Genomic DNA, 21,661 nt, shown 5'->3' with positions numbered 1-21,661 from the left:
CAACAGCGATACATCACATAGAGGAAACAAACATTTAAGAGCATTAGAATGGGATTTTATCAATTATTTGTGTCCAATTCCAGAATAAATACACCAAAACTAATCAAACTGAATTTCTTTTTAAACGTGTCCTCTTCTCTAGTTTCACCCGATCCTATTAATGTGAATTTAGTTTCTCTGTGTAAGGGAGTATGTTGCCAAATTGTAATGCTGCCAATTAAAAAGTCTACCAAAACCTAATTCAGTACCCCAAGTTTTCTTTAAAAAAAACCAGTATCACCACCAGGATACCCTAAAATGACTGCTGCTAGCTGTAACTTGTTCTTCAGAGGCATAAATAACAAAAGCATCTAAGTACTTTGTTTGCTTCACTACTTGAAGAAACAGGGCAGTGAACTAAATCAAAACCCCTTAACGAGCAGACAAGCAAAACTGTGTAATAGCTTGGCATGCACAGACATACACAACCTGCATCTGTGGTTGTCAACATCCAGAAAACACAGTAGCTGTTGAGGATTCACCTGACTGGGAAACTAGCTAGTAGGTCCTATTCCTGATTTCAGAAAACACTTTCTTCTTTTTTATTCCCGCCCCCCCATCTCTCTCTCTAAAAAAAATATCACTAATCAAATGTTAAATGGGTTATTTGTACACTTCATTTCTAAATCCAGAGCTTTAAATGAACAAAATCTGGATTTGCACACTCCCAAATGCAAGAGAACCACTGCTGCAATCAATTTTGGTTGTATTTTCACAATACAGGGGCTTCTGCTGCAGCGAAGACTTAAGGTAATTCACACATTCTCCCACTCCACCTGCACATGCTGAACCTAACAGTTTTGTACATGCTGCTTATGAGTTTCTAAAGAGCAACTCTTTGTGAGGCTGTGTCATAACTACATTAATTATTTTAAGAAAAATCCAGTGAAAGGTTGTCACTGAAACCTGGATCAACTTACTGATCTGACTTCCAGTAATACTTTTCTACCTCCAGTGGTTAGCACTACTCAATGGGTAGTACAGAGTATCACAAAAGAGTTAACGGGAAAATTCCTAAGCTACTAATAGTGAAGCTGCAGTTACTGGTAAAACATAAACCCAGCCAATTCACAGTTACCAATGGTACTTCACAGGTGACTGATCTAATACTTTTTTTCCCCAATTAATTAAGAAATCTTAGTATAAGATTGCAAGGTGGTAATAGAGTGGAAAGTAAAAAGAGCAAAGAAAAAGAAAACTTACGATACTGTAAACAGCCTAAAGATTACTAACCACTCAGAACAGCTCAGGTCAAAATCCTAGCTCCACATTCTCTCTCATCCTCTTACTAAAAATAGTTTCATAGCAGCATTAAAAGCATTCATTATACTTAATTCCCTTCAAGATTTAAAATGAAAGAAAAAAGAAAACTACAGTGATACAATATACTCAAGATGTACTTTTATGACTAGTAATACCTGCCTTGGGCAGCTGAAGATCTTCAGCCTTTCGTCTTGTGCTACACAACACACCCAAGGCATATATTAATGGCCCCATAATAACATACCCTGTAATGACTTCTGGCTTAAATAAACATACTTGTCTTTCTCTTTTCCTCCTCCGAATATTGGATGCAGTAAAACTCCACCAGTCTTCAGCTCATATGCCACTATTTGATCTAACTCCTAAAAAGTACAACACACATAAGCAAGCATAATTTCAAAAAGTAGAGAAATTATTTAAAGAAGACAGGAAAGCTTTTCATATAATCGTTCAATCTGTACCGTCTAATTAAACTTGTTCACAAACACAAAGAACATTTTAAAATAGGGCTGCTCCTCAGCATGGCAAACAATAATAAACCAGTAGAAATTACCAGTTAATGCTTGTTCTGGGTCTGGATTGTGGGTCAACCCACAACAATATTTAACTACAATACATTTTAAAAGTATTACTGTTCAATGAATAAGTTGTCTCTGACCAAAAGAAATAAAGGTGATTGCCATTTCCTTGCAGTGGAAAGTAATACTGGGTATACCCACACAGTAGACTGCAGCATATAGAAGCTCATCTTGACCCATGCCAAAGTCAGACGGAAGCCAGCTCTGAACTGGAAGATGAGTTTGAGTTTCTGCAGTGCTGTGCTTATGTTAACAAGCACACTTCAAAGCAGGATGTTTGCCCTGGCTCACTATCACCCAACAGTTAACATGGCTTTTGAATCAAATTGGGTCAGCTTGAGCACAGGAAGAATGAATCGATGTCTACCTTCAGCCCAGTGTTAGTCAACGAATTTCCAGATGTTGATATGTATTGATACTTATTAATCCATATCAACTTACACACTTTAATATATTGTTAATGCACTCAAAGCAGTAAGGGCAGAACTGGAGGCTGTGACAGCAGTTCTGTGTGAAACTCTTAGCTCTACATGGAAGCACTTAGCTAACTCATAGGGAAGAACATGAGCAACTAATATCCAGAAGCAACTTCTGCTGCATGCAGCAGAGACGTCTCATGATAGACCTTCATCCAATTCTGCTGTTCTCTACTGCATTCACACCTTTAGCACAGACAGCACAGGACTGGTGAGCTCAACATGTTAGGCAGATAAGGATATGGTGCTGAGTCCCCATGTGAGGGATGTAAAAGAAGTCCACGGAGTTTTTGGAATAGGAAGAGTAAGAGAATGTAATGAGAGGAAGATGATACACATGTTACTGGCAAATAATGGAGTCACTGCTCCTATCACTAGAAAGTACTTGTCTCAGAGCATGACATTTGAAAATGTAAGGTACAGACATTCTTTTCCAAGGAAAGAAATCCCTGCAGCAGGCATTTTTTACTGTTTCATTATTTCATTTAGTACTCAAATGATGCTGAAAGATACCTGATCCACTATAGATTCAGGGTAATGCTGGAGCCCTTCTGGGCTATATGGATGACCATCACAGTATAAAAAATTCAACAAATATCTCCTTATGAATCTCATATTCTATTTTAAGTGTTAAAAAAATACAACCTTTTTTGACACTTTCTTTCTAGTTTCATGCAAAAGCCCAAACAAGAAGAGGAAAACTAACTGCCCAGAAAGACAATGAAAATTACGCTTCATAAGGCAGTCACAGAAATACATTTTGGTTAATGCATTTGGTGGTTTCCCTTGCAGCAAGCGGTAAGAACATTTCAGCTCTAAGTTTTCTCACTACTAATTTTTTTTTAAATTGCAGTGCAAAACTATACTATATTTTGGTTTTACATTGCATGTTCTTTGATGTAAAAAGTTTGAAAGATATAAAAAATACTACTATTGCATTGTTACCTGCTTAATCCAGTGGCGATACTCATTAACACCAAAGGTTTTTTTCATCCAAAGGCCATAAATATAACCTGAGATTCCCTTTAGCACCCATTCATCTGACCTATAATAAGAAAGAAGCATGAATTATAGCACTTCAGAAGGTATTTTGTAAGGGATGGTATTTTTGACCAGCTCAAAATAGCCACAGATTTCAGCAGGTTATATAACTTTTTTAAGTCAGTAGGAGTCTGATGAGCTGTGAACCAATTTATGGAACTTGGCACCTGGATGGGACTGATGAAACTGAAAAGCCACTGAAAACTGAACTTTCACCACAGAAGTCCAGATCAAAATACAAAAGCAAACTATTTTAGTTGAAACAGTAACAATAAAACAGTGGAAATGGACACTGAAGTTAAAACAACCGCTAATCTGTATGATCTTAATTTCTTGGTAAACTTCTCAATGCAATACAGAAGATTTCAACAGTAAGTAGAGTAAATGCCTGTCTCACCATTTGGTGGACACCCATTTATACACCTCTTCTGAGGGCTATGTTCTAACAGAGAAAAATATGGACAAAAAATACAACATGATCACGTACTAGAATTCTAAAGATCAAGAATTACATACAGGGTATGATGATGTGAGTAAAATAAAGACTATAAGGGAGTCAATTATGAGGAAGGAAAAAATTGTCCTCACTGCTGAAGCAGGCTAGAAATAGGGAAGAGAGCAAGAGAAATTACAATAGTACAAACATCAATTTAAAAACATGTTGGTTTATTCTTTTTTTAAGCCAAGGATACTTTGGGACATATACTTTTGCCATGAGAAAAGTAATGGGCTCATTGTTCCCGATACATTAAGTGTATGCAAAAGGCTTTAAAATAAATTCTGATCACAACTGCAAGAGCCAGCTGGAGGAGATTTCCTGAGAGATGGCAGCTTACCACCCCAATAAATTTGCCCATTTGACACTAATTTCTGCATTCCCCTCTAGTTCTGTGCTATAGTCTGTTCTGTGCAGGCTAAACTTCTTCATCCAAAATACTGATGACATAGAAGAGTCCCTTCTAAAATTTCCAGGTGCCAAAGCACACTACAACATTCATCAGCAATAATTTCTGAGAGAAGACATGTTCAATCTCTACAGTCTTTGGAACCTTTGTATCTCACACTCTCAAACACACACAAAAGTACTCATAGTTTTTCATTTATTGAGCTGGTTTTATTATTTCTCATGTGTTTGTGTGTGTGTGTGCTTTCTTCTAGTTACTGTTTCATTTATTCTTCTGATAAAATGCAACATGCAAATTCAAATTTGAATTTCCTACTTTCCCCATTTTCTAGAGAGTAGAATGGTAAAACACTTACCAGGACATTCTGGATATAAAACATCCAAAGAACTGCTGGGCCAGAGCCTGTGCTAAGCACCTCCTTGTCAACGGAGTTTCATCTATAATCATTGCGCTGTGTAAGAGATTCGTGCTGGACCCCCACAAAAAAAAACAAAACACAATATGAGCACCAGCTCCAAAGAAACAAAATAAAGACCTTGCTTTAAAAGCCAAGACAACTAAGTCCTTCACCTGTTTTCCAATGAGATAGTAACATCCTTTTTTAAATAGCCTTAACCCAGGCCAATCTCCTACTATCTCCATCTATATACAACTCTCTATGTAGACCCAAAATAGTTTAACTGCTGAAACACTTTTGGATTCCTGGTACCCTATCCCAGTTGAAGAAAAATAAAACAATCAAACTTCTGCACTTAATCTGATCTTAAATACTTCATGCATAGTGTTTCTAATTCAGAAAGAAAAGCACTGCCAATTTTTTCTTAAAGAAGATACAAATCTAACATCTTTGTAATATATTACATTGGAAATGCTGGTAAAAGCCTGTAACGTCAACAAAGGCCAGCCTTTTCAAAATAAAGAGCCCAAAACTGAGGCTACCAAAGTAATGAGAGCTTCATGTATCTCTCAATAGTCTTTGATCTAGAGCTTCTAGGCCTCTAGATTTAGAAGGTGTAATTATCTCAAATACTAACCTGAAAATACTCATGGATGCATAAGCAGCTACTTCAACATAAGCTTCATCTATAAAAACAGTCTTGAAACAGGAGTAGGGATAGCGGCAAGTAAGAATCTCCTCATAAAATTCAAACACCTCATGAAGGTATGATGTGGTATGTTTTAGCAATGGGAGAAGTTGTGGTAAGCAGAAGTGAGTCACCTACAAACAAAGGAAAATTTGGTACAAGACTGATTAATATATTTAAAACCATAAATACCAAGTATATTTCAGAACAGAAAAAAAACCTCCACAACAAAACAAAAATATAGCTGCTGTAAATTTATCAGAACAAAAGCATTTTCAAACTCTTGACAATGATTACCATGGCAGAAAAGTGCACCAGGATGTCCATCTTAATCGGGAGAGCAACAACAGCAAAATAATTTTTAGCAGACAATGCACAATAATGATGTTCACCTAGTGATGTCTATCATTTAAAAAACACATCACATTTTTCTTCGATTTTGCAATCCAATGTCTTTTGGAGATAATATTTTTCTTTTATGCAGCAAAAAATTAGCTTTTTTCAAATCAGTCAAGGAGTGAGTGCTACTGTTCAGAAGACCTGTTTCTGCTAAAACGACAAGTAACCTTTGATATTGCCGATGTCCCCACAAACTCTATGAAGCAGCCAACAGCACTGACTTCAGCAGTGACACAGGAACTAAGCTGAGAATGATAAAGAACTTCAAGTCAACTCTACCAAAGTCAAATTCTACAGAAATTTATCAAATATGAACAACTGATTTTTTTTTTAACAGCTATTATCTTTCACAAGTGAGTGTGTCCCACCAGTAAAAGTCAACAGAATAACACGGCTGAGGACTAAAATCTGATGTTTGCCTTTGGATTAAGTAAAACACAGATATTTGACAGTATTTTCCTACCATGCTTTAAAAAGACAACTTTACAGCCCAGTCTTTATGCTAAACTTAACCTGCCTGCCAAGCCCACCCTTACCCAATCTGAAACTACAAATGTAAATACAAACTGGTGGACTTCAACACTATGGCAACAATCTGTTAAGAATGAAAACTCAATGTCAAATTTAGTCCAGAAGATGACTCAGCTGTGTAGCAATCATTTTCATCTACTACCAGCAACAGGACCGGTTTAAAGCTATTTTGAGAAATATACTTTTACCAACTCCAACTAAAATAGCCCCATAAATTCAGGTATAAATGGAATTATTGCTCATTCAAAGGCTTTACTTCAGAGATAAATTTAAATACAGTCATTACTAGACAATTTTTACCACATAACTGTACCAATGGAGGACGTATCTAGACATAACTATATTTGACATATACACTGATTGCAACATAAAAATAGTCACTAAATCTTTAAAAAACAAGAAAGGAGGTCTCTGAAGATTACCTCATGCATGTACGGATCAACAAGGATTTCAAAAGGTCCTATTGCCAAGGAGATGTTAGAAGCTGCAGTTGGAATAGTCAGCATGTAATGAAAAGTCTTCTTTCTCATATCGTGGGTATATACAGTTTCCACCAAATCTCCATTTGAAACGGCCACCATTGCAGCATCTACAGTATACTCAAGTTTCCAGGTACATAACTCAGAATATGAATCGACACAAGGAAACCAAAATCTAGGGAAGTTAGGATTGGAGGAAAAATGGTTACTAATTATATTTAACAATTATACTCTCTTCTTCATAGCCAATTTTCCCCTCAAGTTCCAAATCAGTCTTAAAATACTGTGAATGTTGACACACTGACTCCTACTGTACTTTAATTTTATAAAGCACTACAAGTTTCTTTGCCATTACCTCCTTCTGAGCTATAAGGACTAGAAATCCTAATTACTAATCGTTAGATGCTACTTCACATTGGTAAGCTCCTTTAAAGCACAAATTAAGTTTTAGAATTTTTCAAATTTATAAGAATTAAAATTAATTAATTCAAAGAAATTATTTGTATTTCCTACACTTGGAGATTAAATAGGAAATACAAGTTTATCCTTCAAAGTTAGTTTTCTTACCTTGTAGAATTTTGATAACCACATGAAAAGACATGAGCCCCTCTTTCTGCCATGCTGCCCTCCATGTTGGGTACCACAAAATGAAGGCCTCCTTTTGGCTGGTCCAGAGAAAAGTTTATATGCACCTTCAGGACTTTTAATTCTGCAGCATCAAAACCAAAATTGGAGTAAATATAAACAACTTACATGAAAGTCGTTTCAGAATAATCATTCTGGTTTGGACTATTAGTCTTTCAACATTATGTGTTTACTTTATTCTCATGGACCTCCAGGTCCACTTACAGCTCAAAAGCTTACAAAACTGAGACTTCTTAAGCTTAACTTACAGGATATGAATTTATAAGAATCTTGATTAATAAAAAATGCAACTGGAGTTACATTTCATCTTCCAGCTCCCCAAACGTAAATAATCCTTATACATTGATTGTACCCAAACCATGATCTTCTTTGTACCTTGCTGAAATAATTATCTACATAAACTGCATGTAACAGGCACATTCTTAAAAGACATTCATTTCAGTTTCTTAAAACCTCTTATTATAGTTAAAACATTTCCTGTAACTTAACTGCCTTTGATTTGGTTTAGTTTCACAGAAAACCTCACCTATGAATACACTGGCAAGAGGAGAAATTTAAGCATACGGTGAAATTTATCCAACAAGTTTCACCATATTTTGGCATTCAAATTTTTAAAAGAAAAATTATACCTGTTTGGTATTTTCCCTTCTAGGCTTGCAAGTAAGACAACAGGAACTTGAACAAAAATTAAAATAATCAAATCCCATTAAGGTGTACTGGACAACACTGTATGAGTCAGCTTCGCAATACAGTTATTATTTTCTCACAGGTCTCACAATCCCATGGGAAAAACTCATTAAAAACCATGTAAGAAAACAATACAAGAAATTAATAAAATCCAAGTAAGAAAATAATCAACACTGGAGAGTGATTTATTAAAACAGTTACTTGTTGCAGGATCTAGTATACCAGTTTATAAAGTAGTCTACTTTTCACTACCAAATCATTTTTAAAACAACCATTCTTCAAAGTGAGATGGGAAAAAATTAGTATCGCTTTTTAAGATTTATATAAACATATCCTTGTAAATTATTTTCTCTGTTGGATCATATATATTGTAAGCAGCTTCAAAGTTACAATTTAGCACCCGATACATTCCATTACACCTACTTCCTCATGTAGACTTCTAGGCTCATGACCACCCAAGAATATATCTGTGAAGAGTGTTAAGAAACTTTGCAACCACTTCTCCAAATTACCAAGAAGTGTGATGGTATTTTTCAGACTCCAACCGGGTGAGGAAAAAGGAAACGGTAAACATCATTTCATAAAATAATGTAATGCTACTTCTATTTATTTAGATCTGCTATCTTCCTATGCAAACACATAGCCAACAACTCTATGGCATCTTAAATTAAGCCTTCAGTATGGTCTCTTTACCATCAACATGTTTCCACAGCTCTGAGGGAACCTTAATGCAGAGTTCTCCATTTCCAGCATCTGGGTCCACAGCACTGACTGCAGCAGCGTAGGCATTGGAAAAATAGTTGAGATTCCTCCTGTCAGAAATACCCAGTTAATTCTTCAAGTACATGCAGAACCACAAAAAACAATTCTGGAAGTTGCATGATATGTATACAAAATTTCACGGTACATGTTCAACCAAGTATTTCTTTTGTTTTTTAAAGGAGCAGAGAGAAAAGGGATGAGTAAAGATTAGATTTCAAAAAACAGAACTTAAAACTAGGCTCTAACAGAAGTGATCTATGACCAAAAAGACTTAAGTAGTAATAAATCCTAATAAAATAAATGAGAAATGTTCAGTGTTCTTTTCTTTCCAATAAGAGTACTACTCATGTTTTTTGGCATAGAAATTAAAAATTCTTATTTTGGAAAATTTTGGATTACATTTGTACATTTATTCTAAAGGTCTGACAAGTATCTGCTTTCTCATATATTTCAGTCTTGCTTTTTGTTGCTTATCCAAACGTAGTAAGATTTTAGCTTGGCATGGGTGTATTTCCCCCTTTTAGCTTGACGGATAAAAATAATCTTATTTCATGCACTTGTAAATATCATAACATATTAGATGCTAGAGTTTTGGCCTTAATACACAAAACCAGAAATATGTATTTACTTTAGTCCCTAGAAACAACATTTTTAAAGTGTTACCATCATTTGTTCATTTAGGATGCAGACACAATTTTTTGTAATCAAGTTTGAGCTCTTTACGCTACTATATATTAGCTGCTAACTGACTGCACATTTCATTCCAGTGTCATACCATTACTTCAGTTACGACTCAAGATTAACCGTTTTCTACTGAAATGAGCAGGAACATGCATATGTCTGCTGCTAAAGTGGTTATGAGCAGGATGCTATCTTATTATTTAATGTGATTATATTCAGATACTGGAGGACAACTAGTCAACTTCAAAAATAACCATTCTTTTGCTATGCAAGAGTTTTTATACTTTTTCAAACTGGATTTTTAAACTGTGCAAAACATGAGAGCAAAACCTTTCTTAATTCTAATCCTCTAATACACAGAGTTCTTCAAGAGCCTGCACAACTCTATACCTGAAGAGAAAGTAAATGAATTACCACCTTTTTTTTCCAGAACTTAGGTACCTCTGATGAATCCAACAACTGTGGGGGCAGAGCCACAATTAAGCATAAAGCTACCACAGAATCATAGGATCACAGAATAGTCTGGGTAGAAGGGACCTTTAAAGGTCACCTAGTCCAACCCCCCTGCAATGAGCAGGGACATCAACTAAATCACATTGCTCAGAGCCCCATCCCACCTGAATGTTTCTGGGGATGGGGCATTTACCACCTTTGTGGGCAACCTGTTGCAGTGATTCACCACCCTCAGCATAAAAAATTCCTAATATCTAATCTAAACCTACCCTCTTTTGGTTTAAAACCAGCCCCCCTTGTCCTATCACTACAGACCCTACTAAAAAGCCTGTCCCCATCTTTCTTATAAGCCCCCTTTAAACACTGAAAGGCTGCAGCAAGGTGTCCCCAGAGCCTTCTCTTCTCCAGGCTGAACAACCCCAACTCTCCTAGCTCGTCTTCACAGGAGAGGTGCTCCAGCCCTCTGATCATCTTCATTGCCCTCCTCTGGACCCGCTCCAACAGGTCCATGTCTTTTCTGCGCTGACGGCTCCAGAGCTGGACACAGTACTCCAGGTGGGGTCTCACAGAGGAGAGGAGAGGGGCAGAATCGTCACCCTCAACGTGCTGGCCACTTCTTTTGATGCAGCCTAGGATATGGCTGGCTTTCTGAGCTGCAAGCACACATTGCCAGCTCATGTTCAGCTTTTCATCTACCAGCAGCCCCAAGTCCTCTGCAGGGCTGCTCATAACCCCTTCACTGCCCAGCCTGTATTGATATCAAGGGTTGCCCTGACCCAGGTGCAAGATTATTGCACCACAATGGAATAAATTAACTTCTGGCTGCAGACTCCACTCTTCCATGGAATCTGAAATCCACACAAAGCAGACATGATCTCATTTCAGGTCTTTACTTTCATCTAACCATTCCCTATTCACCACCCACAGAGAAAACAGCATTCAACCCAAAGTACAGTACCTTACTTGGAAGAATGAAGGGTAATTAACTATGCCAGCATCATCCTATAAGTCTAGGTATGTCAAACACCATGCTTCTATTCCTAGCTTTCCACATCTAAAAAACTTTTGCTAAAACACTGAAATATATTGAAAACATATTTTCATGCAGTTCTTCATCTTTGGCAACAATAGTGCACAAATTCCCTGGCACCACTACCAAGACTGAGAATGTCAGGAGCCGTAAACTCGTCTACTTTGCTTGGAAGCTTCTGAAAATAGGACGTGAATAGTAAATGGGAGCATATGAGCACAGAAACGCCCAAATCCCAAGCTTTAATACATAATAGTTTTTCCTTTTTCATAGCTGAAGTGTACCTAAAGATAGGGCACAATGCCAACAAGTTTTAAAAGCATAAGGTTCCATTCGTATATTGGAATATAGTATAACTTCAGCTATGGTTTCAGAACAATTCAACCAACATAAACTCCAGCTGATGTGCTGTCTCCTAGTCTCAGCCACACATTCCTACTCCCTCACTCATTAAGGAGACTACTGTTCATCCGACCCTGCGGTGATGCAGCTGAGAGTGCCAAAAGGAAAAAAAAATAATTTTTTTTCAGACAGCCTTCTGTTGGTTTAGCTCCCTGATCTGACATATTGAGGGGTCAAAGAAGTGCTACTTCAAAGATGGCATGGGAGACCATCAATGGGACCATAACCACCCCAACCGGTGCTGCTTTACGGTGTCTTCAAATGGCATCCTAGGAAGGCAAACACCACTGGAAGAACTTTCTTTAGAAAAAGATTACATGAGTAAAAACTACCTTAGTAATTAAAGAAACTAGCAACAGAAAACAACAGTAACATTGTTAGACTGTAAAGTCTCTAAGTTTTTTATTTTAATCTAAATTGGTTCTGAAAATTCACTATTATTGATAGGGGTTCCCTTTCCAATACATCAGAGAGCATTCGCTTGAAGTTTGAGGATCATGATGAGCTTGCAGTAACATTTTATACATCAGTGGGTTCACAGACAGGAAAAGGTTACGATTTTATAGCAAGAAAGGTAGACTCCACAGGGCTTAAAATTTTATGGAAAACAGTCTATTCTGATATTTCTATTTTTGTGAAGTGTTCCAATTCAAATGGGTGATTCATTGTAAAAGGAATCCATTAAAGGCTTAATACCACAGATTAATTTATTCATAGGTTGAACTATTCTCAATAAACTGGGTATGGCCATTTTAACAAAAACAGAGCACATGCCAAAAGTTACAGTCCAAGGAACAAGGATAAATTATCCTAATGCTAAGCGTGGATTGACAATGAAAAAGTAACATGCATTCATGTTTTTTTCCTAGTAGAGATATATTTTATTATCAGAATTCACCCAAAACACTGTTAATTACAACCAAGTTCATGCTTGTTGACTGACTGGACACAAGCAATCCTGCAGACTTTTTGAAGCTACTCATTGATTCCAAATACCTCCATGTCAACTTTCCATAGCATCTCTCACTACTAGCTGCAGCAGTGCTACTTAACTGTTACACACCCCACAGTCTATAAAACAATTTCTTCCTACAGTACTAAACATCATCTTGGCAAAGTTCTCCGATCCACATGTAATTTATTACTCTTCATTACCTGTAATTCATTTATTATTCCACTTTGCTTCCCACATACAATTAGCACTTGGTTTTGGAGTCCAACCCCAAAACGTACGATACAGCATATATTATACATAGCGTATTTTTTATATATATAAAAAATGTATATGTATAGTTTAAATTATTAGCAAGGCAATGATGTGAATATTCTGTACACTGAAAAACCTAAATGTTCATTCTTGCCCAAGGCTAAGGGTTTTGCCATCTCTTTCTTCAAAAGTTCTCTACACCTGTTTATTTCTAAGTCTATTATAGATTTCCAACTAGATAAGGATCACACCAGTCAAAATGAAGGCTATTTATTGCAGCTAAATGACACATGCTTAGCCCACCAGTAATTTTTCTATTTTGTGCATAAGCTAAAGGCTTGATAACTGACTTCTCAGAAGAATATTGCAAGAAATGCCCTGAAGGCTACCACGTTGTTCTCTCTCACAGCTTACTGCAGCTTGTAACTAAAGCAACAGTGAAGTCTGAGGATATCAAAACATCTTCATATTTTTAACGTTTAAAAACTACAGGCCTAAAGTATAAAAAAAAAAAAAGAAGCTGAACTAGTAAGCGAACAGGTATAGACCGCCAAAGGTAAAATTACACTGAATAGAGTACCTATGCAAAGGAAAGCGTTACGTGCAGATTAGCTAGCTATACAAAAACGTATCCTCCTTTACACAGAAGTAATAATAAAATGTAGTAGCATCTCAGCTCTGCACCATAACTGTCACACAAACATGTGAAGTGCATAACCAGGCAACAGCAGGATCATCACAAACATCACTTATCATAGATCAAACCACTGCATCAAAACTTCAAACTTCTGCTGTAGCTATCTAATAATTAACAATCTTACCCATAGGATTAGTAAAACAGATCTCCTTGGCCTGTTAAATATGATAAATGAGGCTGATAAAAACAGTTGTCTCAGTAGTCATAATACACGCTGTGGGATTTTGGCATACTATAGCCCAGAAAAATAAATCCCGCTTCCCTTATATTGACAGAATCAAGAAAGCAACAATTTACAATTAAAAGAGAGAAGATGAGGACAAAGGCAGCTTTCACACTCACTATTTGCAGCCTCTGCGAGATTTCAAACTCTTCCTTAGAAAAGTATGAGCAAAATGGGATCCTCTGCCACCTTGTGTACATATGGTAAAACTATGTGAATTGTTTTATACCTTACAGCACTATTCAGATGTTTGCTCAGACAGGGAGGAAGAGGCTGTGTTATGTAAGTTCATCCATCTATTCCAATACAAAAAAAGCTATAATGTCCTGAAGCCTCAGGAGGAAATTACAAGATGGAAGACTGACTTTATTATTAGATAAAACTTTAAAAATTCTTTCAGTTGTTACATGAAATTATGGTTTGGGATTGATGGCTAAACTGACAATAGCATCAAAGTCAAAAATACATTTAATGCACATATTAAAGATTTCTAAAATTTCCTATTAAATTCACAGATTTTTAATTACCTTTTTAGTGAGATTTTTTTTTTGTCATTCAGCAGAAGTGACAATATGAAAGACCAAAAAAAATTTTCACCTTCAGCAACACTGAAAATGTAAAATGACAGGGATCACCTGCCGATGACTTTTGCATCAACACATGATACAACCCGAAAGTATTACTTGAACTGCAAACAAGCTGTATGTTCAAATTCAGAACACAAAGAGCTGATCTGACAGAAGATCTCACCCAGGAAGTGGCGAAGAACACCATGGCGAGACAATTTCAGCTGGTGCTGCTTGTATTTCATAGATGGAGTTCTCTTGACTTTCTCAACCCTCTTTTAACTATGCTTTCTTGCATGCCAACATTTGCACAACATAAACAATTAACCACTTCACTTGACCTTCACAACTGTTTTAAATAAACAGCTTGCCAAGAAACCGTCTTCATTTCACATTCACTAAAGTCAACAGACTACTGAAGAAAGCCATGCAAAAGCTAACTATCCCTGTAACGTTAGAAACAAAACCTGATGACTAATCTGTGTACTGTTCAAAACAGTATACCTAGTTCAGCTGTAAGGGTACAAAGGACATCATCGCTGAACTTGCCATAACAAAGGAGAACTCGGAAGAGGTGACCAGATGATTAGATATAAAGGCTACTACAAACCACTACTGTTTCTAGAAGCAGTTCTTTGTACAGAAGGGCAGAGGAAACCCACTGATAAATTATTATATTTTTCTTTTTTAGGCACTAATTTCTAGAGCTTTTAGATTTCTAGCATTTTTGTTTATGATCCTGCCTTAATAGCAGAGATGCTATACTTAATCAAAACTTAGCTACCATCATGATCAATACCCAATGGTGACCAGGTATTTCAACGGAAAAAATACACATTTCATTTAATACTTTGTAACCCATGTAGCCTTTGACTTCTGAGATACAGAAAAGAGGCATACTAGTTTTTTGTTAAGAATGTTTGGTGACCTCTGTCTTTTATAACTATGAATAACACAGCAGTTACAAAATACAGAGACTTTCTATTAAACTCGAATAGCAACGTGAAAACCTGCAGCAGTGAAAACCACAGACCGCTGCAGCCCTGTGAGAGACAGTATTTCACTTTGCATGCATGGTCCTCAAATTTAATTCAGATCTCAAACAGAGTAATATGAAACAAAGGATGATGTTCCCTATACCACTAGGACACTAGATGAAGAAACTCACTTTCTCCACAAAACGATTGAATTATCTCTCCTGATCCCCTTCTTAACATAGTTAAGTGCTCATTCTGATAATTTTAAATGCTGCTTCTTTCTCACATCTTCCAGAAGTTATTCAGGATTCTGTTATCACAGAATCACAGGCTGGTTGAGGTTGGAAGTAGCCTCTGGAGGTCATCTGGTCCAACCCCTCTGCTCCAGCAGGGCCCCCTAGAGCCATCTGCCCAGGAGGACATCCGGATGGCTTTGGGTATCTCTCCAAAGACAGAGTACAATCTCTCTGGGCAAACTGTCCCAGTGTCCGGTCACCCTCACAGTAAAAGTGTCTCCTAATGTTCAGAGTTTGTGTTTCAGTTTGTGCCCATTGTCCTGGTCCTGTGAGCAGACACAAGTTTAAATACATGAAATTCCATATGAATACAAGTAAATGCTTTTCTGCTGTGGGGGTCATCAAACTGGAACAGATTACCAAGAGAGATCGCAGAGTTTCCATGCTTGGAGAATCTCAAAACCCAACTGGACAGAGCCTTGTGCAACCTGCTCTAGTTGACCCTGCTTGAGTGGTGGTGTTGGACTAGGTGATCTCAATAGGTCCTTTCCAACCTAAAGGACTCTGATTTCCTGTCAGCTGCTGTTAGTCATGTAAAGCACTTCCACTAGAAATTTTTTAACCATTCAGCAAACTGCAAATTCAACCAAGCCAGCCAAAAGGATGTGTGAGAACATGAACATGTTTCAGTAAAATCAGAAGAGAATACTTAGTGAAAACATTGGACCATGGTGCTTCTCTTACCAAAACCCCAAACAGATACAATTTTTACCAAAGTCTCTTCCCATATCATTGCCCGAAAACATGTGGGAAGCTACAAGGTTTTAAACTTGCTCTTCAGTATCAGACCATGAAATCTGAAACTTTTCCTTTAAAATTTCAAAGTGAGTTTAGATAAAATTCTAGGACTTACACCCTCATATACAATGCTAATAAATAATGAAAGTTTGATTCCTTAGGAAAGAACAAAAGCTTTACTTTCTAGCTCTTCAGAACAATTAGAATGTCCCAAGGAGAATACTGAATTTTTGACTTACAGAGCAATAGGAATAACAGCAACAACAAAAAACTCAAGTCACAAAACAGACAGGAATTACAGAATTAATAGAATCAAGTGGTTCAGTATCAGGACTTAAAGTTTCAGAACTCTTGATAGCCAATTCAGTGTCCTGTATAAATAAACACCGTACCTAGCAAACCGAACTATTGAAACTTTTGTAAGTGAAGAAAAAAGGAACATAGAACATCTGCCATAAACAGTTCAAGTCCAAGGATGCAAAACTTAGGATAAAAAATGAACAACAGAAGTTCTCTTCGATATCCTATTTTCAGACAATAGTCAGAGAAGTTAAGTCAGCTTTAACCTGAAAACTGAGATGGGCTAAGAAACATCTCAAAGGCTCTAGTAATTAAGGCAATGGGTAGACCTCTTATAGATCTAGCTACATCATTTGACAATGCCACTGTTCTCACAAATCTAACCAGCAGGACTGTATCAACTCTCTGCAGTCTGCTTCAAAATAAGTCTAGCTAGCTCTTACCTTATCTGCTTTCATCAGCTGTATGAGCTAAACAAGGTGGTATCACCTCTGAAGCTGCCTACTGAGCCCTCTCCATCTTTTCAGCTAGCAAGTCTCTCAGAGCAATCACTGTCCAAGGGGACACAACAAATAGCTGAAGGACATTAAGCTGATGCTTAAGTAAGCCTCTTAATTTAGTAGTCTAATAGTTAACCTGATACAGTCACATGATTTGCCTTATTCCTACTACTTGTTTCAAAGTAATAAGCTAATTACATGTCAGGCTATCTAAACATACATAATAAAATCAGAAACAATTCTTACAAAACCTTATTAGGAAAATGGGAAATATTCCCAAAAGCTTTGATACCATATGAATATTCTTATGTTTCAAAATAGGAAGGAACAAAAATGATCATCCAACGTGACATTACACATCATAAAAATCAGGACAATTTTTGCAGGACAAATTAACAGAATGTGATGGTTTGGTCTACATGCAACCAAATCAATCTAACCAATTGTGCTGGAGTAAAAAACAAAAAAGAAACCACAAAAAACCCACAAAACCAAAAACTAAGGGCAATCCTCTGACGTGGAACTCTCATATGAATGTGGCTGCACCACTGTAAAATGCTATCTACAAGAATAAAAAAAAAAAATGCTATTGCCACAATAATGTAACCACGTTTTCTTTAAATAAAAGTTGGGCATAGATAAACCTGAAATCCATCAAAGTTAAGACATTTTAGCCACAGATATTTTCTTACCAGAGAAGAAAAACACATGAGGATGACAGTTTCCTAAAGCACTGAGAATGCTACTGGCACCCACCTCTTCTTCCCCCATAAAGTACTTTCATAAAAGTTTCTGATGCTTTTACAAAATAATAAAAAAAAATGTTAGTAAAAGAAAATTTCAAGAAGAATATCATAAGAGTCAAAATTATTGCCAAAATACTTTCTCAAAATTAAGTCACCATGCCAAAAGTTAGCACTAGAAAATCACTAAGTAAAACTTGCCAGTACAATAAAACAGGTCATGCTTAACAGCAACAAAAGATACTACATCTGCAGAGTTTTAAACGCATCACTTACTGCTTTGACTCATGGTGACAAACCTCCAGCGTTGGATCATTATAGATGAAAGCTGCTTCTAAATCGTTGACTCTTACTCTGTAAATCCGGCACTGTTTACTGTTGAGTTTGATTCTATTCAAGTTTGCAACTGTGGGAAATATTGTCAGTTCCACATAACCCTATGAAAACACAAATCAAAACCTTCTATAAAATCTTTAACCAACTCACAAAGTAGAGATATATAAAAAAATTCTTATTAACACATTTCAAAGGAAAATTGTAGGTAAAAAAAATTAATTTTGTATTTATAAAGGAAATTGGTTTGCCTTTTAGGTGGCTAGAATACCTTTTTCTTTCGTACCATTTAGAAGGTGAATTTTCACAGCTGTGAAATAAACCAAAACAAAAAACTTAACATGACTGACAATCATGCTTGTTTTACTGGAAATGATCTGCCTGTATTGAGTAGACTAAGTTACTAGCATCACTTCATTTTTCATCACTATGTTTTAGGTTTTAGTATTTGAGCTTGAGACAATTTTTAAAACCTAAGCAGAATCCATTTAGGCACCTATTTAAATCCACAATGACTTCAGGCCTGAAATCATGAATGTATTTTCAAAGCCCCAGTGAATTCACATATAAGCTAGAAAACCCTATAACCCTAACCCCAACATCAACTAACATGGTGTTGAACATGAATTTGGAATTGCAAAGTGCTTTGTAATATTATTTACAATGGAGTAACTTTCTTCTAGAAAGCTTTTCCTTACATAAGTTAAAGTGCTCACAGTACAAAAGATATTTTATTTGACATGTCTCAAGGAATTATAGACTTTTGAGAGGAATCAAATTAGAAACTATAAAATATAAAGAAGCTGAACAACATAATTACTTTGTGTGTGCAGTTGTTTCCTCTAAAAGCATGAAGAAAACCCAGACGTTTAATTTCTACTTTCACATTTTATTAAAAAAATACTTACTACAACAGACTTTCTCTGAAAATTTATGTTGTTGATACAAACTACCTGGTGAGTTGTGCTGGAAAAAAAAAATAACAATTTTAAATAAGTAGGTTTTGCACAGATGCCAGCATTTAAAATAATATTTTAAGCCAGTTTTAAAAAAACAAAGAGCTCATACAAGATGTTTGTACATATAAATACTGCATATAGCATATACTTATATAAGAAGAATTAATGGTTATCTAAATCTCTTACATGGTCCAAACCAAATAACCAAGACAAGTTGCACGTAAGGTCAGAAAAGTTCTAATAGTATCATACCAGTATGATTATTAGTAGCAATACAGGAAGATAACACCATTTTTGAACATCACATAATAACAGCCTGTAAAAATATAGTATTACTGATGGCATAGAATCAAGTTTTAACACTTTAGTAATGTGCACTATTAGAAACGGCATGCAACCACAGTATTTGCAGTCAGAGACCTGTGGAAAATTTACCTGGTGTGTTAACTCTTGCACATGATTTACGTAAACTGGTACTATACATGCAAAAAGATACAGTATGTGCTTTTAAAATTAGCGTGTCATAAGAATTTATTATTTTAAATAATGGTTATATATTTATCGAGATAGGCATTTTAAACAAGTCATATGCATTTGCCTAAAGTTTGAATGACATATTAGAACTCCTGGTAAACAAAACTCTTGATTTAAAAAAATGGAAGATAAAATAATATTTTTTAAAAACTCTAGAAGTTATTTCTACTTTTCCTGTAGTAGGCAGCATCTTCACCACACTTCACAATAGTGCTATCTGTGACTCAAGATGCAACCTTGTAATAATTCAACTCTCATGCCACATCACAAATTATATGCACATACTCATGTAACCTGTGCATTAAAGAGTGACTTTGCTTCCACTGAACAAGTTCAATAAGAATTCCTACAAGAGGCATTAGCTACACATTAAAATATATATGGTAACAAGAATGATTCTGTTTAGAAATACATTTGTGTTACAGATTTATAAAAAAAATCATTGAAGTATAAACAGAAATACATACAGATTCACTCAAATCTACAACCAACTGCTTTACAGCTTGGTTACAACCAAAATAAGGAATGTGTAAAAATTACAATTTGCTTTAACAAAGCTGCTTGCCACAAATGCAAGCACCTTCTTATATATATAAAAAAAGCCCTTAAGTCAAAAAGATTTGACACAGCAGTAAGAATGAAACATGGTAGCATGGTCTGTTGTGCTGATACTGTGTGGAGAGAACTACAAGGTTTGAAGAGCACTACATAAATATGAGACTGCGTGGCTGACAGACTCACCGTCCTTGAGCGAGTCCATTTACACAATAAAACATACAGCTACAACACACATTTTCGGAATGCAAACTACACCACAAGCAGTAATTCCAACCTTCTTAGGCAAATAATTAACGATCGGCCTATGGCCTGTTTCAAATGCGCACTGGTCTCAAGTATAGCAACTTTAAAAAAAAATGGATACTTATAATTTATATGGTCTTGGGCTCTCAAATCCTTTGTCTCCTTTCTTCCTATTCATCCTGAACAGCAGCACTAAATACACACTGCTGACCGTCAGACTGGCATCAACATCATCCTCGCTTGATGAGTCCTCCGGTATTTCCCTGTGTCAGGTTGTACTTGATCACTCATCTCCCCTGCGGATCTGTGATTCCCAACGGTCAGGCATTCGCGGCTTGAACGAGCACCATAATTATAGGACAAACAACATTCAGCATTCAGTCTTTCTACATAAACCTCGTATGAGTGCAGCACACAACCCCTCTCTCCACTGGGGGTACGATACCAGTTCAGAGGCGCTCACTGCTTCCTTCCCGCAGAAGGTACGTAAATCAACGGGCAGGGGAGGCGGGAGCTACCGAGCCGGGCAAGGCCTCAGCCGGGGCGGCTGGGCAGGCAGGGCCGAGGGGTGCCCGCTCCCGGGGCAGCGCCCTCCGCTGACAGCTGGGACAGACGGTGCCGCGGGGCGAGCGGCCCGGGCGGGGGGAGCGCTGGCGGCGCCGCAAAACCCCGCCGCGGCCCGGCCTTAACGGCGCTGCTCCGGGCGGCGGCTGGGCTGGGGGCTCCCGCGGCTCGTTCTCCTCCGAGGCAGTCGGCCGGGGCCGGTCGGCATGGAGGGCGGGGGCGCACAGCGGCACAGCGCGGGCTCTCCGGGCCGTACGAAGCTCCCCCTCAGCAGCGAGCCCGCCGGACCCCGCCAGCGCTCTCCCCCTCAGCAGCGGCCGCCATTTTGCCCGTACCCTTTGACTCCTGCCGGTTGAAAGGTCACAGCCGGTATAACGGAGCTTTCAGGATGGAAAGTCTTTTGGAACGTTTTGTTTCATCTAAGAAGGGTGGTGCACCGGTGTCAGAGGCAGCCACAGGCCAAAAAAAAAAAAAAAAAAAATAAAAAATTCAAACTAGGTACACTAGGGCTGGGCATGTCCTGGTGCGCATGCGCCCTGCCGCCCCCCGCGCCGGAGCCGGCCGCGCGCGGGTCACGGACACGGCGATCGCGCATGCGCAGGGCGGGCCCGGGCGGCCTCGCACGGGGAGGCGGCGGCGCGGCTGGCAGCTGGGGCTGCGGCTCTTTGCGAGTGCCCCGGCGGCCCGCTTCCGTCCGGCGGGGCGGCCCTCGGACGGGAGCACCTCAGGGGCCGGGCGGGAACGGGTCCGGCTGACAGAACCCGCCT

The 21,661-nt window shown here is 37.7% G+C and overlaps 1 protein-coding gene across 2 annotated transcripts in view; it reads right to left on the bottom strand.

Moving 5' to 3' along the window:
- TAF2 (TATA-box binding protein associated factor 2) overlaps positions 1–21,293 on the bottom strand; it is a 63,849-nt gene extending 42,556 nt beyond the window's left edge. The window contains exons 1-10 of one of the 2 annotated variants that reach the window (XM_056330703.1): positions 20,456–21,293; positions 18,945–18,999; positions 17,980–18,140; positions 8,822–8,940; positions 7,364–7,505; positions 6,740–6,971; positions 5,337–5,521; positions 4,658–4,771; positions 3,302–3,401; positions 1,579–1,664 (exon numbers count right to left, since the gene is read on the bottom strand). In XM_056330703.1, the coding sequence (XP_056186678.1) occupies positions 1,579–1,664; positions 3,302–3,401; positions 4,658–4,771; positions 5,337–5,521; positions 6,740–6,971; positions 7,364–7,505; positions 8,822–8,940; positions 17,980–18,140; positions 18,945–18,999; positions 20,456–20,508 (1,247 nt within the window). In that variant the 5' untranslated portion in view covers positions 20,509–21,293. The remainder of the gene's footprint in view (positions 1–1,578; positions 1,665–3,301; positions 3,402–4,657; positions 4,772–5,336; positions 5,522–6,739; positions 6,972–7,363; positions 7,506–8,821; positions 8,941–17,979; positions 18,141–18,944; positions 19,000–20,455) is intronic. The other variant, XM_056330704.1, reaches the window with a different exon arrangement.
- Between the last annotated feature and the right edge of the window lie 368 nt (positions 21,294–21,661).

Source organism: Falco biarmicus, chromosome 3 (assembly GCF_023638135.1).
Source record: "Falco biarmicus isolate bFalBia1 chromosome 3, bFalBia1.pri, whole genome shotgun sequence".
NCBI classification, from domain to species: Eukaryota; Metazoa; Chordata; class Aves; order Falconiformes; family Falconidae; genus Falco; species Falco biarmicus.
This window is presented reverse-complemented; position numbering and strand designations above follow the sequence as displayed.